We start from the raw sequence: 24,627 nt of genomic DNA, 5'->3' as shown, positions 1-24,627 counted from the left end.
AAGTAAACTATTATAGGTCAAACGTACGGTCCTCAATACAGAGCCTTGGCTTACATCGATCAGCAAGCTATAAAGGGCCCACAAATGACTAGATTAAAACCACTTAAACGGGAAAACCAACGGTCTAATCTATATAAGAAACGAGAAACGAGAAAACACTCAGGAACCACATAAACAAACGACAACTACCGATTATCAGGTTCCTGACTTGGACAGGTACAAACACATGCAGAGGATTGAACTGTTCTTATAGGTCCCAACCTTCACCCTGACCTCAAAACAATAATGTAACATTACAACATAGAAATACACAATATGAAATATCAATTGGAGTGACCTAACTCAACCAAAAGACATAAAAATACAGGTGAACAAACACTGAACAAATACATTTGATATCTGACACAATGTAAATACAAAATCAACATGTCTGTAAGCTCTCAACTCTCTCTCAATCTGTGATAGCGTAAAGAATAAATCATAAGAACAAACTGTAAACATCAGTTACAAATGGCTTACCTCATCAGATCAGTACACGCATACTGTTCAGATTTACATGTTGCATTCCAACCTTTTTTTTTCAGGATGCCCTACTGGTCAATTTGGGAGAAATTGTTCCATGTTATGTAAGGGCTGTGTGTCTAGAATGTGTGATCCTGATAATGGATTATGTGATATAACAACCGCCTGTAACCCTGGTTATATCAACGGAAAATACTGTAATTCACGTAGGTGAAGTATAGTTTTAGAATCGTGCTTACACATGTACCACTGTGTGACAAGGATACATGTAACACTGTTAACTGAGCACACTACAACTAAATATAAAAAAGAAGATGTGGTATGATTGCCAATGGAACAACTATCCACAAAAGACCAAAATGACACAGACATTAACAACTATAGGTCACCGTACGGCCTTCAACAATGAGCAAAGCCCATACCGCATAGTCAGCTATAAAAGGCCCCGATAAGACAATGTAAAACAATTCAAACGAGAAAACTAACGGCCTTATTTATGTAAAAAAATGAACGAAAAACAAATATATAACACATAAAGAAACGACAACCACTGAATATACAGGCTCCTGACTTGGGACAGGCACACACATAAATAATGTGGCGGGGTTAAACATGTTAGCGGGATCCCAACCCTCCCCCTAACCTGGGACATTGGTATAACAGTACAACATAAGAACGAACTATAAAAATCAGTTGAAAAAGGCTTAACTCATTAGATGGACAAAAATATAAGTGGGCGTGGCCGGGTACTTATACATCCCGACACAAAAAGACACAATGAACAGATCTGAGAGTACTCGCAGTTATCTGACAGCTAGTTCAAAGCCACTAACAACTAATAAAAAAATCATGCATCTAAGACTAAACTATCAATCCGTACACATCCAACATCCAATGGATTTAGTGTAAAGACATCATAAACAGCCAGAGAAAAACATGACCTTGTGCAATGCCAAGTTACAGGTATCGACAGATTGTAGATCGATGAATATGTATATATATATAACATACTAGTAAAATTTAGTTAGCTTTTAATCTACTGGTAACAAAATCAATATTTATTCCAATAAAAACAATATTCAATGATCTTATTACGGTGTTTATAAGGAGAAATTCATTAAGTTATCTAAACGATTTTTACTACTTCGATCAACCGAATCACAACTCAGATATAACTTTTGAAAACTTAAACCTAACACGTATCACTAATAGACTGACAACTCGACTTGGACTGTAATGCATAATGCAAACCTTTTATTTCAATAATAATTTTTCATTTTACCTCTTTAATAAACGTTACGCACGCTGTTCCTACAACCCCTGGGATTTGAAATAGAATCGTCGAAATTTCCTCCGCAAAAAAAAAAATAAAAATGTTAGCAAACACGAACCACTATTAAAACAAATTCGATATATGTTTTAAATTATGTTTTTATAGCTCTTGATCATAAACTAAGTAATATCTAGTATATTTGAGGATTAAAATAACAAAGCTATGTGAAAAAAACGGATGTCAAACGTTACACTTATGAAAAACTGTTTTAACTCTTATGTATAGTGACCCTATTTCTTATTCTCTGATCTTCTTGAAACTTGGCAGGAACAACGACATGTGTCGGTTCTTTGTGGCGTTAAAGCCGTTATTTTGACAATTTTTTTTGACTCGTTGGATTCATATTAAGCTGGAATAAGAAAACTGTCAACGACGTTTTTCGTTAACTCAACGACTGAAAGTGAATTTTTTAAGTAGATATAGAAGAAAATGAATAAAAAGAGTAAGACAATAATAACATCTATCGAAAGTACAAACATTTGCCTCATTGTTCGTAAGTTCAAATATTGCAATTCTATGAAATCTTCTCTACACGGTCGTTTTTCAAGCGGTAGCCATTTTGTCCAAGTTGATATTTCATTTTTAGCTCACCTGGCCCAAAGGGCCAAGTGAGCTTTTCTCATCACTTGGCGTCCGGCGTCCGTCGTCGTCGTCGTCCGTCGTCGTCCTGCGTCCGGCGTTAACTTTTACAAAAATCTTCTCCTCTGAAACTACTAGGCCAAATTTAACCAAACTTGGCCACAATCATCATTGGGGTATCTAGTTTAAAAATTGTGTCCGGTGACCCCGCCAACTAACCAAGATGGCCGCCATGGCTATAAATAGAACATAGGGGTAAAATGCAGTTTTTGGCTTATAACTCAAAAACCAAAGCATTTAGGGCAAATCTGACATGGGGTAATATTGTTAATCAGGTAAAGATCTATCTGCCCTGAAATTTTCAGATGAATCTGACATTCCGTTGTTAGGTTGCTGCCCCTGAATTGGTAATTTTAAGGAAATTTTGTTGTTTTTGGTTATTATCTTGAATATTATTTTAGATAGAGATAAACTGTAAAAAGCAATAATGTTCAGCAAAGTAAGATCTACAAATAAGTCAACATGACCAAAGTGATCAGTTGACCACTTTAGGAGTTATTGCCCTTTATAGTCAATTTTTAACCATTTTTCGTAAATCTTAGTAATCTTTTAGAAAAATCTTCTCCTCTGAAACTGCTGAGCCAAATTATTTGAAACTTGGCCACAATCATCATTGGAGTATCTAGTTTAAAAATTGTGTCCGGTGACCCCGCCAACTAACCAAGATGACCGCCATGGCTATAAATAGAACATAGGGGTAAAATGCAGTTTTTGGCTTATAACTCAAAAACCAAAGCACTTAGAGCAAATCTGACATGGGTAATATTGTTAATCAGGCTAAGATCTATCTGCCCTGAAATTTTCAGATGAATTGGACAACCTGTTTTTGGGTTGCGGCCCCTGAATTGGTAATTTTAAGGAAATTTTGCTGTTTTTGGTTATTATATTGAATATTATTATAGATATAGGTAAACTGTAAACAGCAATAATGTTCAGCAAGGTCAGATTTACAAATAAGTCAACATGACCAAAATGGTCAGTTGACCTCTTTAGGAGTTATTGCCCTTTAAAGTCAATTTTTAACCATTTTTCGTAAATTTTATATATCTTTTACTAAAATCTTCTTCTCTGAAACTGCTGGGCCAAATTGATCCAAACTTGGCCACAATCATCTTTGGGGTTTCTTGTTTAAAAAATGTGTCCGGTGACCTGGCCATCAAACCAAGATGGCCGTCAGGGCTAAAAATAGAACATAGGGGTAAAATGCAGTTTTTGGCTTATAACTCAAAAACCAAATAATTTAGAGAAAATCTGACATGAAGTAAAATTGTTAATCAGGTCAAGATCTATCTGCCCTGAAATTTTCAGATGAATTGGACAACCTGTTTTTGGGTTGCGGCCCCTGAATTGGTAATTTTAAGGAAATTTTGCTGTTTTTGGTTATTATATTGAATATTATTATAGATATAGGTAAACTGTAAACAGTAATAATGTTCAGCAAAGTAAGATCTACAAATAAGTCAACATGAACGAAATGGTCAATTGACCCCTGTAGGAGTTATCGACCTTTGTAGTCATTTTTCAATCTGCTTCCTTTGTTTAATATTCACATAGACCAAGGTGAGCGACACAGGCTCTTTAGAGCCTCTAGTTCAAAGTAGTTAACGCGTATTTTTTTTAGTAATATTTCAATAAGTTATTTATAATTGATCAAAACAAAAGTTAGATACATGAAGAGTACAAAATGCCAAAATTCTTTTCTTACTACATGTTTGGGTCTTAAATGAATGAAATGCTTCAAATTACAAAACGGTAGCCACTTTGTCCAAACGTCTGAAAACGTCGAATAATCCGAAAAACGCAATTTCCGACGTTACATGTGCTATAGTTTCAATTAAATGTTCATGATAATTAAAACAAATCGTGTGGTGAAATTTGGATAAAGATGTTGATGGCTGCCGAAAAAAAAAGAATAGTGCATGTTGCTATAGACTCCGGCCGCGGACATAGATTCGATACAGGTTAAATTTTGCAATAGCTTTTAATGATTTATTTAAAAGAATGGTGAAATGGAAACAAATCTCATTACATGAACTCCGTTCAACTTTTGCATAGACAAATTGGAGACACTAAGACAGTATTCTAAATGTAAAATGCGAATTTTGATTTATGTTGCGAAAGTACTCCGAAATAGATAATTTAAAGTCGTCATGCACTTCAGTAAGGTGCATTCACCAATATTAAAAGACTGAATACAAGTCCACTGAATGTTTTACTTCACGATTTTTGCTGCTATTCATGTTACAACTGTCGTGATGAAAGTAATTCCTGTACTATAGCGAAGCCGAAACTGTTCGTCAATATAAACTTGTGCACGGAATGGAGGTTATTGGAAGACTAATCCAAAACAACGCCGAAAACCGTTCATTGAATTTAAAAAAAAACACGGGATTATATTAGCCGTTTTTACGGACAATCCAGGAGTAAATTACAATATTTTAAAATGTATATCAAAAGTTAAACAATTGAAGCAAGTAACTTTAGATAATTCTCAAGCCAAGGTTCAAGTAATTGAAGGGGTGTATTTCGATAAATTATGTGCCAGGGAAAATACAATTCTATTCAAATTAACCAAGGGTAAAAGTGTTTCGATTTACTTGCAGAGTGTCAGATATATTTTGTATTTGGGTTGAATTAAGATATAGAAATTTTACAATGACCGTGAGATGATATGCACCATGAAAGTTAAACATCCTATGATAAAAGTTTTGTACATCTAAAAAACATATTTATTTATGGAAAACCGTATACATGTACTCCCCTCCCATTTTTCCTTCCTACATTATTTGCGACAGTACTGCATTTTTAGGTAAAATAACTTAAAGGGTAAATTAAACATTACTAAATCGATTTCCACAACTTGAGGTAATTTATGATAAAAAGACATCACAAAAAGAACAGAACCAGAATCAACCAACAACATATAAAAAAACAAATAAAACTTGCAAAAATTAATCGAAATCAAAAACCCTTTTGACGCCGCATTTTTACATTTTTAGTGTAACGTCGTGTTGTAGGAACATCGTGCACAACGTTATAGCATTTAAAAAAATCGCGATTTTGACGGCTTATATTGCTGCAATCTAATTAAAAACCGATCTCTCATCGCTCCTGTTTCTGATATGTCGCATGGGAGATCTAACGAAACCCGCTTTGAGGTCACATGTGAGTGACCTCGTAGGTGTGTCTTTTTCGACCAATGAAATTGAGTCTTCCACGATCTTGGAAGTTTAACGTAAGGCAAAGGGATGTAACTCATTTTATTTACGACGAAGTCGTCAGTCATAATAATTCATAAACTTTTTTCATTGGCTTATTAATAGGTCGTCAACTCATTTGCATATCTTTATAAATTCATGACTTTTAGTTCACTCACATGTGACCTCAAAGCCGGTTTCGTTAGATCTCCCACGCGACATATCAGAAACAAGAGCGATGAGAGATCGGTTTTTAATTAGATTGATATTGCTGTAACTTATAGTGAGTTGAGCGGGTTTTTTTTTTTTTTGTTCCTTGTCGAAAGTCATTTGAGATGAAGAACAGCAGATAAAGCGTTGTTCTTCTGCTTTAAGTATGTTTTTGATATTCATATACTGATTGTATGTCATGAATGGATAGCTTAATTTCGTTTGTTTTTCTATTATACTGATTGAGTTAGATTCTCGTATTTTGTGAAGGTAGAAGAAAGGTTACCCCGTGCGTGAGGTGTATTATAATTTGTATTTTTAGTCTGGTGTATTCATTCGTGAGATGTCTTCTCATGTGGGCCATTTCATGTTCGCATTAACTAGTAAATCAGTTTGTGTATTACATTTTATATATAAAATAGACGCACACTACATATGCTTAGTCCTCATTTCTTTCTATGTTGATTTTTCAAACATTTATGGTACCTACGGTCTATATATCGTACTTTATTTGACCTTTTTAACTTTTTTGGATTCAAGCGTCACTGATGAGTCTTTTGTAGACGAAACGCGCGTCTGGCGTAAATACAAAATGTAATCCTAGTATCTACCATAGAAGTTATCGGGTTTTTGGATATACCAGATCAGGTACTAAATATCTAAACATTATATGATCTCGTCTTTAGATAAATGTATCAATGTTTTGAACATTTTAGATAACCAGCAAAAAGGGGTGTAATACAATGACCGACTATAGTCCTTCAGCTTTATTCGATATTTGAAACTATACGTCAGACGTATTTTGTTTTAAATATGTACCACTTTCCAATATGTTCTTTTCGACTGAACCGATCGAGTGGTGTTACATGTTTCAAAGTCTTCCAGCGCACACTCCTCCTTTAAACAACATACAGGGGATGTGTTTTGATTTTCAGGTTTGATGTTTTGTTTGCAGCCCTAAATGTTTTTTTTAATTTAAGGAGCATCTGAAATAAATTAAAAAAAGCGTTTCGAACGCATTAACCTATGCAAGTGTTTTTCCCCACACTTAACCGAGTTCATAAAACTCACTGTTTAGAAAAAATAAAACTATATTGAAGTATTTATTGCCTTACATGTATGTAGATAATGCAATGCATGCAATACAGGATAAGTTATATGTGACATATAACTTATCCTGTATTGCATGCATTGCATTATCTACATACATGTAAGGCAATAAATACTTCAATATAGTTTTATTTTTTCTAAACAGTGAGTTTTATGAACTCGGTTAAGTGTGGGGAAAAACACTTGCATAGGTTAATGCGTTCGAAACGTGTATATTTTTTTTCTATGATAACTTTATTTTACAGCCTGTACTGATGGTTTATACGGTATTAACTGTCAACAGGTATGCTCACCACTTTGCTTACTTCAGTCTTGTGATCCTAGAACAGGAGAATGCATTGGTGGATGTGTAAACGGATTACAGGGATTTAATTGTACAGAAGGTCAGTCTTTAGTAATAGTTATCTTTCCTTTGATCTTTGATCTTTTTTTTATAATGCTGATGCTCTCTTTATTGTATTTGTGTATAATATAATCATTATTCTTGTTATTTTCAAGATCATAACTTGTTTGATGTTTTTTTTTATTCATTGTTCATGCTTAAAATATTTTGTACTGTTTCTAAGATCTTTTTAACTTGATATCTAAGTGCTAAATTATATATACATGTATCTTGAATGAAATTGAGCAGCTATAAAACAGTAATACTTATATTCAACTATATAATAATGATTTTGATATTTTAAATTATAAATTTTTTGTTGCTATTTTAAAATTGAATATACCGATTTCCATTGAATATAGTCTCTGCAATTAAAGAAGACATCGGTTCCCCAGTAATAATGCAAGTGGGTCTTTTCGCTGGAGGTTGTCTGTTTGGTGCTGTGATCGCAACTCTTGTCTGTTGTATAATCATAAAAAAGCGACAAGAACGAACAAAACAAGGTAAGGAGTAGTGTACATAGGTTTTACTATATTCAAATAAATTTGATTTCCGTGTTTACATAAACTGACATCAAAATCAGCACCAATTTATAGCATTCTAAGTAAGAAGAAATTTAATGATAGCTTTATATTCAGAATTGATATTGACAAGTTACTCCTATTATAACTTTGGACTCTGCTGTAAACCATAAGGTACAATACTTAGTGTACATTTTATCTATTCAAACATTCGTGTAAGGTGAGTTGTATGGCCATAGTGTTTTTTTTTTTTCAGATTAAGGTATTATACAAACAGTTTAACTTAGTGATTATTGTTGGTGAAAATGAAAAAAATACGAATGCTGTTTAAAAAAAATGTGTAGCAGATTTAACATATGAAAATGGCTTAAAAAACTATGTATGTATTGAAAACCATAATGAATTACATTGTAAACCATGTAAACTTTCAAAACAATTATATATTTGTTTATAGGAAAGGAGAGTACAACCACGGGGACACAGAGGTAAATATATCATTTATAATGTTAATATTCATGCACACATATATGATTGTTCCAGGCTTGGGGTAATGAAAATTTGTAGTTGTGATGTCGTACGAAATATAAACCTCATCCAAGCATCCAAGGGATGTAATGGATGAGGATTATTCTCTGAATAAGCCGTAAGGCTTCGAGGGTTTAATTGGGAATTTGTGTCAACAAAGAAGAGGTATTTATGTTTGGTTTATTTGGATCTATCAAAGGCGTAAATGTAAGTTTTGTCAATTTCATGTTATCTGTAGCGAGATATTGTATCTTCAGAAGAAGAAATTTACTTAAAAATTTAAACAGTAATGTTGATCTTATTAGACTATTTAAATACACTGTAAAACATTATATAACTTACCTGTATGAATATTTGTGTGATGCAAAATGTATGAGAAATGTTTTTGAGAAACACTTTTTAAAAAATAATATTCTGGTACAAGAAACCGAAGGTGTCATAACATTTAATTTCTAATTATTGTGCTGATTATATATATGTGATTATACTTAAAACATTGCTTTGTGATAATTTTGTGTAATATGTAATATATCTGTTGTATATATATGTTGAAGAATTGAATAAAGATAAAAAAAAAGAATAAGGGAGGGTCAACATTACTAGGGAGGGAAATTAAACCCTCGAAGCCTTACGGCTTATTCAGAGAAAAATCCTCATCCATTACATCCCTTGGATGCTTGGATGAGGTTTATATTCTCTATCATATAGCCTCCAGGCTATCTCGTGTTTAATTGGGAATCTTTAAAGCCCAACAAATCGTATAACAAAAGGCCTTGAATAAAACATGATACCGTTAAATACTACCTGGGGTGGTCACCCGAATGTTTTTTATTTAAATTAGTTCTTTAAATAGAAAGGCACGTGGCTACTTTGTTGACACAAATTCCCAATTAAACACGAGATAGCCTGGAGGCTATATGATAGAGAATATTACATTTCCCTGGTTATAAACTTAGTGTGTAATTCCCAACACTTAGCATTACAGGTTATTGTAATGGAATACATTAACAAAAATACATTGACAAAAAAAAAAAACGGCTCGGTGTGGACCATACTTTGACTTGTAATGGTTAAATTTATAAATTGTGACTTAGATGGATAGTTGTCTCATTGGCACTCATATCACATCTTCTTATATCTATCATGTATATTATAACTTATGAATAATATGGCATTCCATAGTAATATATTCTGTATGATACAGTTATTTAGTTGTAAAGATTTCAGGAATAATACCATAAAAAAAGTACCTATTGTTTTATTCTTTCATTTGAGAAAATAGGAAAAATTACAAACAGATCAATGAATAACAAAACGAGTACATTCTAACTATTGTTACACTAATGATGTTCCTCATATAACATTGATACTCAAACATTTATACTAATAGTTACTACAAAGTGTTTCATCGTGCACAGCTCTACGCTCTGTTCTTTTTGTATATATCAACTCTTTATTGATTGCAGTAGGTTTCCGATATCCCAATGTTATTTTGTTCCAGCATCATATAAAAACATTAATTGTTGAAATGCATAAATGGTACTGTTAAACTCATATTACTTCTATTGCTCTGTCCATACTTTTGCTGAATAACTGAAAACCATTTAGAGTTGAGCTTGTATTGCAGAAATATAAGCCAGTACTTCGGTCACAATAGAATACTGCCAAATATTTACGCCAACACGTTGATTTACTTAACAATAAACACGCAGATTGTTTTATTTTCCGTCATAAAATTTCAAAAACAGCTTCCATACCGAAATATATATTCCTTATGCATAGATCTGATATAATTATTATTTGTATTGAATTTTGGTTTTGTTCGTTTTCGGTTTCGATAAATGTTTCAATGTTTGTATTATTTTGTGGATTTTAAAATTTTGGGATTCGAGCATTACTGAAGAGACATTACATGTACATGTTTTTATCGCAATTGGAATCTTCTTCAGTTAAATTGCTACCGCCCATGCTATATCTACTGCTAGGTTGAAATATCGACGGTTTGGCTGTCCCTGAGGTCACTTACCCAACAGTAGTTTTTTTTGGTTAAAACATAAAAATAAAAATAAAGTTTGATTCAGTTTTGCTATAACACTTACAACATTCCAAAAGCAGTTTTAATTAAGAAATGTGACTTTCTTATGCATGTTTTAAATTTGTGTCCGGGTTACACTTTCCTTTTTGACTTTTTACATTGTAAGTTAAATAAGCTAGTGAATGTTTTCTTTTATAAGGTTAAACTTTTTCCAGATTTTTGTCCTTTGCGTTACCAAAGATACATTGAGAGAGACACATAAGGTACAATAACACAATTTTGATTGTCATGGCAAAATATATAAAAGTGACTAAAAGACAAACGACATTTTACAGAATACTATGTAAAAAAAAAATAACAACCAAGCAACACGGTAACCAGGGGGATATCATATTCTTAGTGAGGATAAGTAGTTCCTTGAACCCTTCGAGTGTTCATTTAGAGCAGAAGTTTGTATTTTGAATCTGACATGCAAATACGGATATTGATTAATTAAAATAGAATTTCAAAATCATTTTAGTTAGTTTTCTCGTTTGAATTGTTTTACATTTGTCATTTCTGGGCCTTTTATAGCCGACTATGCGGTATGTGCTTTGCGCTATGTTGTATGCCTTAGTTGACCTATAGTTGTTAATGTATCTCTCTCATGCATAAATATTCAGCCTTGTTATTTACTTAAATTTGCTTCATTTTTTGTTTCATGAGCCCTTTAGTGGCGTTTGTGTCAGGATCATGATTTACAAATACTTTGGTGCAGTGAAATTGTTATTGTTAGTTTTATTTCAAAGTTTTAATAATGCTTTTTTCACTAGAAAACTATTGTAGTGGTACATTAGCAAACACTAATTTATGTTATCGTTCTCTTCCTAAATATTCAATTGAAATATGATTTGATTGATTCTTGAAAAGCCTTGGAGAATAATATACACAATTCATCAATAGAAGTTGCACATCGTTTATCTGGGCGCAAATATTATTGAAATTAGAATAGTGATGAAGAAAACTATGAGGGTGACAAGATACACTATCTAGTATATTTGTTGGACAAAAGGAATACACATGACAGTGGTTGTCCGTTTTTTGTAGAACGAATAAGAAAGAAGGGCAGTTGTTTCCTATGTGTCATTTGCTTCTCTAAAAATCCTGCATTTCTTCCTACATCTACCAGTGCATTGAAAGAGAATATGTGTTTAAAATCATATGTGTCCTGAGCATTTTACCTATTTTTATACGCCCGTGAAAATTTTGACGGGACGTATTATGGTATACAAATGTCCGGTGTCCGTCCGTCCGTCTGTCTGTCCGTCTGTCCGGCGTAAACATGTCGCACCGTAACTTGAGAACGACTTATCCAAATTTCATGAAACTTAATATAGTTGTTTCTTATGATGGTCAAATGATCTGTATACTTTTTGGTGAAAATAAGATTTAAACTTTTTGAGTTACGGCACTTTATAACTAAAACAGGGGTGTGGTTTTTTTTTCACATGTCGCACTGTATCTCAAAAACAATTCTTGATTATGACTTAAAACTTTAAACACTTCTTAGTTATATTAATCTCAATATCTGTATACTTTTTGGTGATGATTCAAAATTTCATTTTTGAGTTATTGAGTATTTTGTAAAAAAGGGGGAGGGTTTTTTTACATGTCGCGCCATATATCAAAAACTATTTATGATTATTGCTTAAAACTTTACACATGTCTTTGTTATATTAATCTCAATATCTGTATACTTTTTGGTGATAATTCAAAATTTCATTTTTGAGTTATTAGTATTTTGTAAAAAAGGGGGAGGGTTTTTTTTACATGTTGTGCCGTATCTTAAAAACGATTTATGATTATTGCTTAAAACTTTACACACTTCTTTGTTCTATTAATCTCAAGATCTGTATACTTTTTGGTGATTATTCAAAATTTTATTTTTGAGTTATTGAGTATTTTGTAAAACAGGGGAGGGTTTTTTACATGTCGCGCCATATCTCAAAAATAAGTTATGATTATTGCTTAAAACTTTACACACTTCTTTGATATATTAATCTAAAGATCTGTATACTTTTTGGTTTTGATTCAACATTTTATTTTGGTAATATTTAGTTTTTGTAAAAAAGAAACAGGGTGGGGGGTTTCACATGTCCCGCCGTGTCTCTAAAACAATATATGGTTATTGCTTAAAACTTTCTCATAAATTATTTATGATTATTGCATAAGACTTCCACATAAGACGTCGGGCGTATCATGCGCTCATGGCGCAGCTGTTTATTACCTATATGCGTGTTTGAGGATTTCTTTTAACATGTTTTGTTCTTAAAATCAAAGTTAAACCTTTGTGTGAGGGGGAAAAGAACTCTTAAAGTCATATGAAACGAGTAACCGGTGAAAAATAATGTTATTCTAATTTTTGAACCAATGCATACAAACATCATAAACTTAGTCTTCTGTGCTCGATTTAATCATTTTTGTCTCATAAAGTTCGTATAATGGTCAATTTTTTTCAATCGGTCAGTGTTGTTGTGAAAAATTGGTAGGTACTTAAAGTTCGTGTTTTGAAGCCGAAGTTTAACGATTGTCACCTGTTTGTTAACAATCAACAAAAAAGCATGGATATTGAGCACGTGTTTAACAAGTACAATCAGATAATAGTTTATTTTAAGGACATCCATGCGTATTGCGATTACCGGATTTTTACGAGATGAGTCACACTGAGGACACTTTGCATACGGAAAATATGTCGGGGAATTGCTTCCTGGAAGGAAGCAATTAAAATAAAGTAAAGTTCTTTTAAGTATGAACAAATTAAAGAATTTTCTTTAGAAAAACGTATATGTACATAAGTTTTATAATGAAAACTATCCGTTGAGTTATAAAACATATGCATTATTGTTTTTAATTTGAAGTTTCTTATGACTTTAATGAAAAGAAACTATAAAATTCTAATTTTGCAAACTTTTGTAGACATTACATATATATTTATTAGGTATTTATATTTTGTAGGCATGCACAACAACGTTATGACGATTTTAGAATGGAAAATGTATCTACTTATCAGGAGATAACGACAGAAGCCACGTCAAAAGAATATGACCAGATAAACACAGCATACATCAATCACTAAGGAATAGATATATATAAAATACACATATTAAAGTTTATATCGGCTAAAACATATGCATTGTAGAGTTTGAGACAGCAACATCTGTCAAACACTAAGAAACAACATTCTTTTTTCCGTATTTGCCCTGTTCGAAAACCAATATTAACTGTTGATTTATAACGACAGTGGAACGTTTTCAGTATTGCATATTCTGATTTATCCGTATTAGGGCTGATTTGCTCATATCATTCAAAATAGATAATATTAACACTAAACCGCATAATGTTTTGTTGTTGGCATCTTTGTTTGATAAAGATGTATGTTTGTTATGCTTATAAATTTGTGGATGTCGTTAGCAATGATGTGGGTGTACAACATTCAGGCTTCTGAATTCTAGATAAAGTTACATCTATCAATTAGATCTGACTAAGTTGCTCGCAAATTTTATGTATATCATGGGGCTATTAACAGTTCAAGTCATACACGTGAAAGGTTTATCTAGCTATACAACTAACTGTAATCGCACAATTGCTATTGATATACATCATTATTCAGATTTAAAAGCTTTTCTCCTTTTGAATATACCCTGCTCTCGACACTAAACGCTTCTTTTAACTGGTATGTTATTTTGTTTTTGTTTAAATGGCATCCTGACCGTTAGAGTTTAAGTGAGGCAAGGTTAACTAATGTATTTTAGCAGAATGATATATCGGACAACATTGGCTATAACTCTAAGAATTACAACATGTATTACCTAGATATAGGAAGATGTGGTGTGAGTGCCAATGAGACAACTCTCCATCCAAATAACAATTTAAAAAGAAGTAAACCATTATAGGTCAACCTAGCTTGTTATGAAAATATAGACAAAAATTATAATAAAGTATAGTGTTTATTGTTAGGTTAGTTTTTTTAAATGCATATTGAAATTCTGTAAACAACTAATGTATACAGAAGAACACATCCCATTTAGTAAAACACCTAAAAGGCTGTCAATCAGTAATGAGTACATGATTATATGTGTCATTATAAGATGATAGAATAATCACTTAGACCTTACCGTAAAGTTGATTAAAAAAAAAAACACTCATGAAAAAATCTCAACAACAGTTCCTGATAAAAATGTTATAACTCCCGATTCAAATTGTAAATGTATATATTTTATATCTCTTTACCATCTTTTTTACGTAATTAAGATATTGTGTTTACGTTACAATTTTCCCACCATCCGAACATTTTTATATTCTAAACTGTAGGCTGACCTTCAGTTGTTTTTTTATTTCCCGTTGTTGTATACATGTATTTACATTGACGACTCATAATAGATTTAACCAAATCCTTGAAAATATATGTGAAAGCAACGATGAAGGTAAGGAGACGAGTGAATAGAGAATCAATATGTTTCCTTTAGATATGGTACGTAGCGGTTGATAGAATGCGAGAAATAATTCTAGAAAATGAAGTATCTATGAATACATTTTTACGACAGATTAAACTGATTACAAATAATGTTTCACTCAATAAAAACGCATGAAGATAACATTTAATTTAAATACCGAGCTGTTGTGTAACGATGAATGTAATGTATTCTGAAACGTATATTATCATTATGTCAATGTTCTCTTTTATCAACATATTTTACTGGTACGTCTAATTATATGGACTAGTTTACAAACTTAAAATCATTCAGTGTTAGGACATCATAGATATTTTGCGAAACGCAGTGTCAAAGAATAAATTAAGCTTCTTTTTATTCCTACTTAAAATTTTGTAAGAATATGAATGCAAAGATCACATAGTTGTTTTTAAACTTTGTTAAAGATCCATGATAATGAGGCTAATATCAGATTAATTTTATGAGAAAGAGATCTACACAAGTCCTTAAAAGTAGTGACATTAGTGTTCATTTTACATATAGTTGACTTATTTCTTATGATTATAAAAAAATATACCAGAACATACAATCATAACATACTGCTTATAGTTCGTATCTGAGGAAAGGATCACTGATTCATGAATGTGGTTTAAGACAAGTGATCCGTGTCTGCATGATGGACATGAAAGCGTTGCGAGGAACCCATATAAATAATATAGTAATCGTATTCGTCATTAGAAGTTAATGTTAACATGCAATTATGCCTTAAATGAATGTAGGAAATAATGTTTTCATAGATTGATTCTTTGCACCAAAATGACAATATACGGTTTTCATTATCGGACAATACAAGGTCTTCATCATTTTGACGTCGAACTCGGACTTCTTTTCAACTTAGCTTTCATGTGTGTATTGCTGTGTTTGATTTTTTAAACATTTGCTTGTGGTTCAGGGGGAGGTTTACATCTCAAAAATCATGTGTAACCCGCTGCATTTTGGCCTTATTAGTCATATATGATTTTAATTTTAGTTCATTGTTATCTTTCGGAGTTGAGTATGAAGTCCAATATCAGAGAACTAGTACACATTTTGGTTTAGGGGTATGCCGAAGCACGCCTCCTCGTGCGGGATTTTCCCGCTGCATTGAAGATATGTTTCTGCTTTTTGGTCGGGTTGATGTCTCTTTGACACATTCCCCATTTTTATTATAAATTCTATTCAATGATAATCATGTTTCTATGATTTATGTTCAGCTTTCAATTGATTGTTTTCACTTAAATCTAACATTATTGTAAAGACAGAAATGACTGTGATATTTTAACATGGTATATCACATCATTAATGAGAAACTGCAAAATTAACCTATCTGACAGTGTATGCAATTTCCTGAAATCCCAATGTATAAAATTGCATGTATTTTCATTCTTCAAACATGGCAATAATAAATGCACGTACTAATTTCTGCATTAAAGGTATCATATTACACAGAAAAGTTGTTTTTGAAGTGCAACATCCAATTTCAATTTATTTAAGCTGAATTGGAAAAATTTGATACATGTACTCATAAAAAAAAATTAAAATTTTTATTTTCCTCCAATATATGTTTATATTTATTATACTATCAATTTATCATGAATGCATAACAAATGAAAAATACAGATCTTGATATAATTCATGAATATGGTGTTAAATATTTATGTATTATATCTATGTTTATATTTAATCTTCTGTAGAATAAATGAATAGTCATCAACACAAAAAAAAAATGATGCCGTTCTTGATATGTTGAGTATAGATAAGATATTTGCAGTTGTCGTCCCTAAGATTATAAGAAAATCCCATGACACAAGATCGACACGGTTGGTATGGTTGCCATCTATAATTAACGTCAATGAAATCAATTTACGTGAAGTTTCACAAGCTCATCTGTTAATCTTTATGAAGTGTGTATATATATAGTGTAGTTTAGAGACTAAATGTGAGATAGTGGCGATTTAATGGCACACACTTGTTGGTGCAAGGAAACAAAGGACAATGCTTATTCACATTTAAAGTAAGCCTACTTTCGTTTCTAAATAAATAATTTAGTACTCATTTTAAACCTTATATGTAAATTTAAAAACTGTCCAGTTGAAAATAATAAGTATTCCACTGTGTTAACATCTTTAAAAAAAACAGTTTGTTTCTATAACAGTATTCAGTTATATTTAAAAAAAAAATGAAATAGTTATATTTACTGAATTAACTGCAGACCTGTTTTGTTTAGGTGATGTTTATTAAAGACACAATACAAATAATAATTATATTTGCAGAAAGTGTAATCCTTTCAATTTATATTTGTTTAGACAATTTTTGAAAGTCACATTTTTGACGAAAGTAAAAACCCTTTCTTAAAATCTTTCAGCTGACAAAGAAGGTCAAATGAACAAAAAAACTCAATTCAAAATAACTTTTTGGACCTGAATTTAATTTGCGCTCAATTCAAACAAACATGTCGCTGCAAGTAAACCTAAAAAAGACCAAAGCTATTTGAAAAAATAAGTTTGCATTTAGTGATGTTTATATCATGTTTGTTTCTGTTTCATTGGCTCACTGTTTTGAGGTTTAGACTAGTATTTTTGCATTGCAGCATTTCCCCTTTTTTTCAAATAGACATGTACCCTGAAGAAACAATGACATAGTTTTCTATTACCAACAAACAAATTCTGTTTTAAAAACATGGCACCTCTTTCTGAAGAAGAGGAGAACTATGTTCGATTAGCGTTATTACTGAAAGGAGTGGCACCTAGAGCAGTTCGTACTTTGTTTGACAGAGAATTGTCACCTACTCATCTACCTTCAACACTGAATAGAAACTACAACCATCTTGATGACTTGAAATTTAAGAGAATTGTGAACCAGGTTCAATGGAATCTTTTGTTTCCAAGAAACGGTATGTATTTACGTAATTACAGAAAATGCATGAAATAAGATTTTAAAAAGGGACATTCAAACTCATAGATCGAAAATACACTGACAACACCATGGCTAAAAGAAAAAGAAAAACTAGAAATATAATAGTACACAAGACACAACAAAATAAACTAAATTTTCGACTGAGCAACACGAACACCACCAAACACTTGGGGTGATCTCAGGTTCTCCGGAAGGGTAAGTAGGTTAGCTCCACATGTGGCATTCAATATTTGGTCTTTCTTATTGTATTATACATACATGTAATAGCTTTTTACGTTGGTTCATTTCTGTTTCCATTCCCTAGATGCATAACATGCATAGGGGAGCAACAATGATTTCATGCAAGTTATTTTTCACAATTGCATTTTTGAGTCGTATATCATATGGGACACTTTTATATTACTAAATAAATACTAATATATATAACAAATTGTATTTACAGACTGAAAGGTGCTGATTCATTTCGATTTTACTAGCATAACACATTTTATATATGATTATTTACCCAATGAAGTATGAAATATAATCCTTCAGAAAACGATTTGCCTTTAAGATGCATTAAAATTTTACATTTCAGGTCTTCCTGATACACTGATTTTTTGAAAACGTTTTCGTCAAACCTTTGAAAGAAAAAGATATAAGTAGAAGACACATGCAATTTAAATAATAGTTGAAGTTATTGAAAATTTTGCACGATATTCACACAAAACATGTCGGTATGTTCTTTGCATTTTGGAATAATTAATTACTAATACAATCAATGTAAATATAACGTATGCTTAATATTGAAAACTGATGAGTGAAATATTCCAACATATCACATTTCAACACTGATTCAGAACTAGAAGTGAAACAATTTTAATATTACAGGGGTACCTGATTCCAAAACCTTCGACGTAACATTGATGATCTGTTTGATCAGAAACCTGACATCTGTAATTCCTCCAATCAATGGTTTTGACAATCTGCCACTGCCAGCGCAGACAACTCCAGGATCTGATCTAGCAAGGATAAAATGTTACAGGAACAAACTAGCTCACTATGATAGTAATATGATAGACACTGCTTATTTCAATACAGTATGGAGGGATATATCAGATGTAAGTGTGGGATTTATATCTATTACAGTGACCGCGCAAAGCAAAAGTAAATAAGTCTAGAGTAAAGTATGTGATTTGATTTGTTCATTTACACTGACCTAGTCCAAAACTGTTTTGGCATCTGACGGTCACTTTTGGGAATTTTGCCCAGGACAAGGATGCATTCAAGAAAGTCCTTCATGGTGTTATCAGAAGCCATAACAATATACATGCATGAACACTTCTGAACATTCACATTAAGATGAACTAGTTATCATGTTTATTATGCAACTTTTTATATTGGCTTTGACAATGAGAAAACACCATACTTTATAGTAAGCTACGAATACCCCTGTTTTGCAAAATAGGAAAACATTTCAAAGAGAACTAGCACATGCTATATGTCTGTTCGCTCGAAAAATAAAAATTATCACAGCAAATAAGACACATAAAATTTACCAATTTCAGACAATAAATTAAAAATGATCTCTTTTTGGCTGTTTTTAAAAATGCTTTTAATTTAATACTTGGTATATAATTGTTTGTCATTATTTGTAGCTGACTTAATTGTAGAGCTGTGTTTTTATGGTCGTAATGTAACTGATCACATAGCTTTGTATTTTGAATTACTTAGGCTTTTCTACCTGAAAAATATATTACCTTCATAGCTGTATTCGGCAAACTTTTTAGTCCTCCATGCTTTTCGACTTTGTTCTTTATTCGGCCTTTTTTTAAAGGAGCGTCACTGGTGAGTCTTTTGTGGACGAAATGCCCGTCTGGTGCAAACATAAAATTTCAAGCTGGTATATGTCATGAGTTTATGAGTAGATAATAGCATATGAGTTACGGGACTTTTTAGTAATTATGTTTCTATTGTACAACAATAACACATGCTTTGGCCTAGGAAAGTGACCATACTGTACCGTCATGTATTGATGACCATACTGTACCGTCATGTATTGATGACCATACTGTACCATCATGTTGCTGTTCGACTATTTCAATGGGAGTAATGCAGTTTAACATATGTATTACAATTGTTGAACACACATAAAAGCTCGAAATAGACGTTTAAGGTAATCTATTGGACAACGGTTTGATGTTATACTGTGAACTAAATTGATATTGCGTATTGTACATAGAAAAGATAGAGAAAAAGTGTTTTAAACAATTAAACATATTATATATTGAGCTATGTATTTCTAGGCTGTAAGTCGATTAGGAGGTCAAACAATGTATCAAGAGTGTCAAGAATTAAGGGTGAAAATTTTAGATCAGTCGAATCAGGAAGTTATTTTGGAAATCAAACAGTCAATAGAAGAAATGAAAGAACTGAGACAACACATGGACAATTTGGGGAAGGAACACTCAAAAGTGACAGAAAATCTTAGAGAGTTACAGGATTCCCACATAATATTACAAACTTCCCACAGTTCCTTACTTGCTGAACACTTAAAAGTTACAGACATTTTGAAAGACCCTATACCATGGAACATCAGAGGTATAGTTTTATTATAGGATGGTGACACAAAAATAATTATTTCCTAATTTGTTCGATTTTGCTAAAAAATATATGCTATATTTAACATTATGAGGATTTCTTTGACATTTGTGTTCTTCTGAAAATGACTCAATTTCATGGTTCAATGACCACTATAATTGGTTAATGGCAAGAACGGGTATTATCTATTAATATTTCAATAATGGGTATATAACTACTTTGAAGATTACCTGATCATCTATCTGTTTTTATTGTTCTCTTGTAAAAATTTAGATTTGTGATTTGTTAATTCTTTAGTTAATATACATAAATGTTTTAGGCACATGTCCATCTACACTGCGTTTTATTTATGTGGTCTTTTGGTGAAAACTGTTTATTTAAATCCTGTAGTTGTTCATAAGAAAAAGGAAAAACAATGTTATTTAACAACTGCAAATTTCAAGCACATTTCCCTATTAGTTTAAACATATTTATTTGTAGTGGATTGGGGAACAAGTTTTGCAACTTATATTAATCCCTTTCCACTTTGCCTATATCATGTTTATATTATATATATAGAGAATAAAAAATAAAATCCATTTATCTACCTAAGGTTATTGTTTTTTTTAGTGCCAGGAGGCAGGAAATTAGTATACAAATTGTATTGCCTCAATTTGATATTGTAAGAATTTCACTTTACTTACATATCTTAATGGTATTGTTTGAGAAATATTTAGTTTAATATTGATGCTCATCATATTATTCAGTCGCGATAGAATAGACAGGTAACATTTATTGCTGGAGATGTTCTGTTCTATTTCAGTACAGTACTGAGGTATAGTATACAAAACGATTTATATTCATATCACATTAAATTGGACTGGTTCTTATATGCATGTATTATTTATAATTGGACTTTTACATCAATCAATCATTTTAATCAGATAATCAGACAGAATATTACTGCTTCTCTACTATTATTTCCCATATATAGACATGACGAATATAAGGATTTTAACTACAAAACCTGAATTGATTGTTAAACCTTATAAATCTTCATTACGTTTTTTTCCGTCTTACTTATAGAATAATCAAATCCTTTTTTTAGGACAAATAGAAAATGAATTGGAAAAATGGGAAGCAGAAGACAAAACATATATAGAAACCAACGCAGCAAGAAGTATATTGAAATGTATCAAGGAAAATGGTTATGTTGTTGTTACTGCAAGTTCTGGATGTGGAAAATCGTCACTGGTACGCCATGTAGCACTACAAATGCAAAACGATGGCTTTGATGTAATACCGGTAACAAATCCTAATGAAATAATCATGTGGTACAACCCCAATAAAAAGACCCTGTTTGTGGTAGATGATTTTTGTGGAACATATACATTAAATCCCATAAAATATGAAAACTGGAAAAATTGCGTGCAGAAAATAAATACGTTCGTAGAAAAGCAACATGTTAAATTAATTATGTCTTGTAGACTACAGGTTTACAGAGATGAACAAATGAAAACTTTGTCACTTTTTCTGTCTTGCGAATGTAATCTTTTGACTGAAGATCTGTGTTTATCCAAATCAGAAAAAAAGTCAATAGCTGAGTTTTACCTGAAAGAAAAAGCTTCTAAGATCAAAGGGTATTATGACATTTTTGACTGTTTTCCTCTTCTGTGTCAATTATACAACAAAAATTCAAAACTAAATGTTGTAGATTTCTTTAGGAATCCATTTACAGTTTATAAAGAAGAAATAGATAAATTACAAACAGAAGGAGCACATGGCAAATACTGTGCACTCGCTTTATGTGTAATGTTTAATAATTGCTTGAAAGAAGAATGGCTGACGGAAGATGTGGATAAAGATATTAAAAAAATCTTTAAGAACACATACGAAATGTGTAAAGTGGTCAAAGAAACATCACGATTGGTTCTACGTGACGAGCTGGATTCACTAAGTCATACATTTATCAGCAAGGATGGTGAACTGTACCGAACTATTCATGACAAACTCTTTGACTTTCTTGTTTTTTACTTTGGAAGTGTAATGATTCAGTGCATAATCAAAAATGCTAAAAGTCGTTTAATTCGTGAAAGGTTTTTATTTGAAGAAACAAGTACGAGTGATGAGTTTACGATTATTGTACAAGAAAGATACCAGCAAACATATATCAAAAGAATGGTAGATGACTGGTCAAATGGATATATAGAAGATGTGTTCTGTAACATCAACATGAACCATAAAATATTTAGACAAAGATTCCTTTTTCATATCAAAGGTTTGAAAATATTACAACAGAAACAGTTGGCTAGTACATATGACACTCATAACAATAGTACTCCTCTGATACAGTGTTGTTTTAAAGGAGATATTGAAATGGTCAAATGGTGTTTACATCATTGTCTCAGTAATGTAAACCTTTGTCGTATTGATGGGGCGTCAGCTCTATTCATGGCTTGCCAGGAAGGACATGCAGATGAAGTTCTTTTATTAATAAACAATAAGGCAGACGTTGATATGTGTAATAATAAGGAAGTATCCCCTCTGTACATTGCCTGTCAAAAAGGCCACACTGACGTAGTTAAGACGTTAATACACAATTCAGCAGACATTAATAAGTGTGGTGAATCTGGCACGTCACCTCTGTTCATGGCTTGTCAAAGAGGACTAACTGAGGTAGTTCAGACTTTAATTAACAAAAAGGCAGATATCAATGAGTGTATTGCAACTGGAGCATCCCCTCTGTTCGTTGCTTGTCAGCAAGGGCATACTGACGTAGTTCATATGTTAATAGACAACAAGGCGGACATTAATAAGTGTCATTATAACGAAGCATCACCTCTGTACATGGCCTCTCAGCTAGGACATACTAAAATAGTTCAGATGCTTATTAACAACAAAGCAGACATGAATAAGTGTTATGAAACTGGAGCATCTCCCCTGTTCATTGCTTGTCAGCAAGGACATACTGAAATAGTGCAGATGTTAATAAATAATAAGGCAGACATAAATAAGTGTGATAATGAAAAATTATCACCGTTGTACATGGCTTGTCAGAAAGGACATACTGAAATCGTCCAAATGTTAATTCAAAATAACCCTGCAACGTCGACCAATTACTGTCCCATTAAAATCCTGTTAAAATCAAAGTAACCCATAAACAGCCCTTTCAAATTTTGAATTCATTCTAGAAAAACACCATATAATCCTTCTTAATTGTAATTAAATCAAAACATTCTAGTTAATGATGTCATTAAATAGCCATTATTAAAATTTTATCAAAACCCGTTCTTTAAGCTTTGCCATTATCATGATTATTTTTTGTAATGAAAGACATAATGCTAATAAAATGCATAAGATACTAGATGGTCATTTAATTATTTCATGTTTATTCAATTATCAAATGACAACCATCATAATTATCCCAAACCATAACCTTTAACACAAGTGTATATAGTCATTCCTAGCTTTCACAAGCAATTAAGATAATCATATGATTGCCATTTATTGATTAGAACTGTCTTAAATTTGCCAATTTGTGTTGGTTTGGTAAATTTCTAATTTGAAGTTTTAATTTATACTCTATTTTAGTTAGAAACAAATATTTTGACTTGCGTTGGTGTATATTTGATTTTTCTAATTGGCAACAGAACCAAAGGTTTTTATTTTTAATATTTACAAGCACAACTATGAAAACGTTTCATGATATGTGCGGTATCTATTATTCAAGAATAGCCATTAATCATGGATTTTCAACCAAGGTGTAACTGATGTAGTTATAATAAATAATAATAAAAGAATGGCAATATAATTAAATTGTTTTTTTGATTGATAGCGTTCAGTTTTCAACAGATTTAATGGCTTGCTGCCTTTAAATTTGCTTTGATTTATGTTATACATGTTATATTTGTTAACATTTTATTTTCTGGAGAACAATAAATAGAATGATTTAGTCTAAAAGTATCTGGCTTTAGCGTTTGTTGTTTTAGATCTTTTTTCATTAATGTCCTTTGTTATTTTGGGGCTCTTTACAGCTTGCTGTTGGTGTTGAAGACCGTACTTTGACTTATAATGGTTTTTCTTTTACAAATTGTGACTTGGATGGAGAGTTGTCTCATTGGCAGTCATACCACATCTTCTTATATCTACATACACCATTAATACAACTAA

The 24,627-nt window shown here is 31.9% G+C and overlaps 1 protein-coding gene and 1 long non-coding RNA gene across 3 annotated transcripts; both read left to right on the top strand.

Moving 5' to 3' along the window:
• Positions 1-590: 590 nt before the first annotated feature.
• On the top strand, positions 591-7,898 carry LOC139490426 (uncharacterized). Its single transcript, XR_011656325.1, has 3 exons — positions 591-728; positions 7,257-7,394; positions 7,756-7,898. It is a non-coding gene; the product is annotated as an uncharacterized lncRNA (long non-coding RNA).
• Positions 7,899-16,801: 8,903 nt separating this feature from the next.
• On the top strand, positions 16,802-24,411 carry LOC139488994 (uncharacterized). 2 transcript variants are annotated; one of them, XM_071275013.1, is made up of 5 exons: positions 16,802-16,996; positions 17,596-17,875; positions 18,769-18,998; positions 20,184-20,478; positions 21,566-24,411. In XM_071275013.1, the coding sequence occupies exons 2-5, from the start codon at positions 17,662-17,664 to the stop codon at positions 23,608-23,610; spliced, it is 2,784 nt and encodes a 927-aa protein (XP_071131114.1). In that variant the 5' UTR covers positions 16,802-16,996; positions 17,596-17,661; the 3' UTR covers positions 23,611-24,411. The 2 variants fall into 2 exon arrangements, with proteins under 2 accessions (XP_071131114.1, XP_071131115.1); XM_071275014.1 differs by lacking the exon at positions 16,802-16,996 and having other exon boundaries at positions 17,567-17,875.
• The last annotated feature ends 216 nt before the right edge of the window (positions 24,412-24,627 follow it).

Source organism: Mytilus edulis, chromosome 9, assembly GCF_963676685.1.
Source record: "Mytilus edulis chromosome 9, xbMytEdul2.2, whole genome shotgun sequence".
Lineage (NCBI taxonomy): Eukaryota > Metazoa > Mollusca > Bivalvia > Mytilida > Mytilidae > Mytilus > Mytilus edulis.
This window is presented reverse-complemented; position numbering and strand designations above follow the sequence as displayed.

What these genes read in the sequence shown, in the direction of transcription:
- LOC139488994 (XM_071275013.1), top strand. Translation starts at nt 17,662, where the DNA reads ATGGCACCTCTTTCTGAAGAAGAGGAGAACTATGTTCGATTAGCGTTA. An exon ending in TCTTTTGTTTCCAAGAAACG is followed by an intron (nt 17,876 to 18,768) that starts GTATGTATTTAC and finishes TTAATATTACAG; the next exon opens with GGGTACCTGATTCCAAAACC. An exon ending in TATACCATGGAACATCAGAG is followed by an intron (nt 20,479 to 21,565) that starts GTATAGTTTTAT and finishes TCCTTTTTTTAG; the next exon opens with GACAAATAGAAAATGAATTG.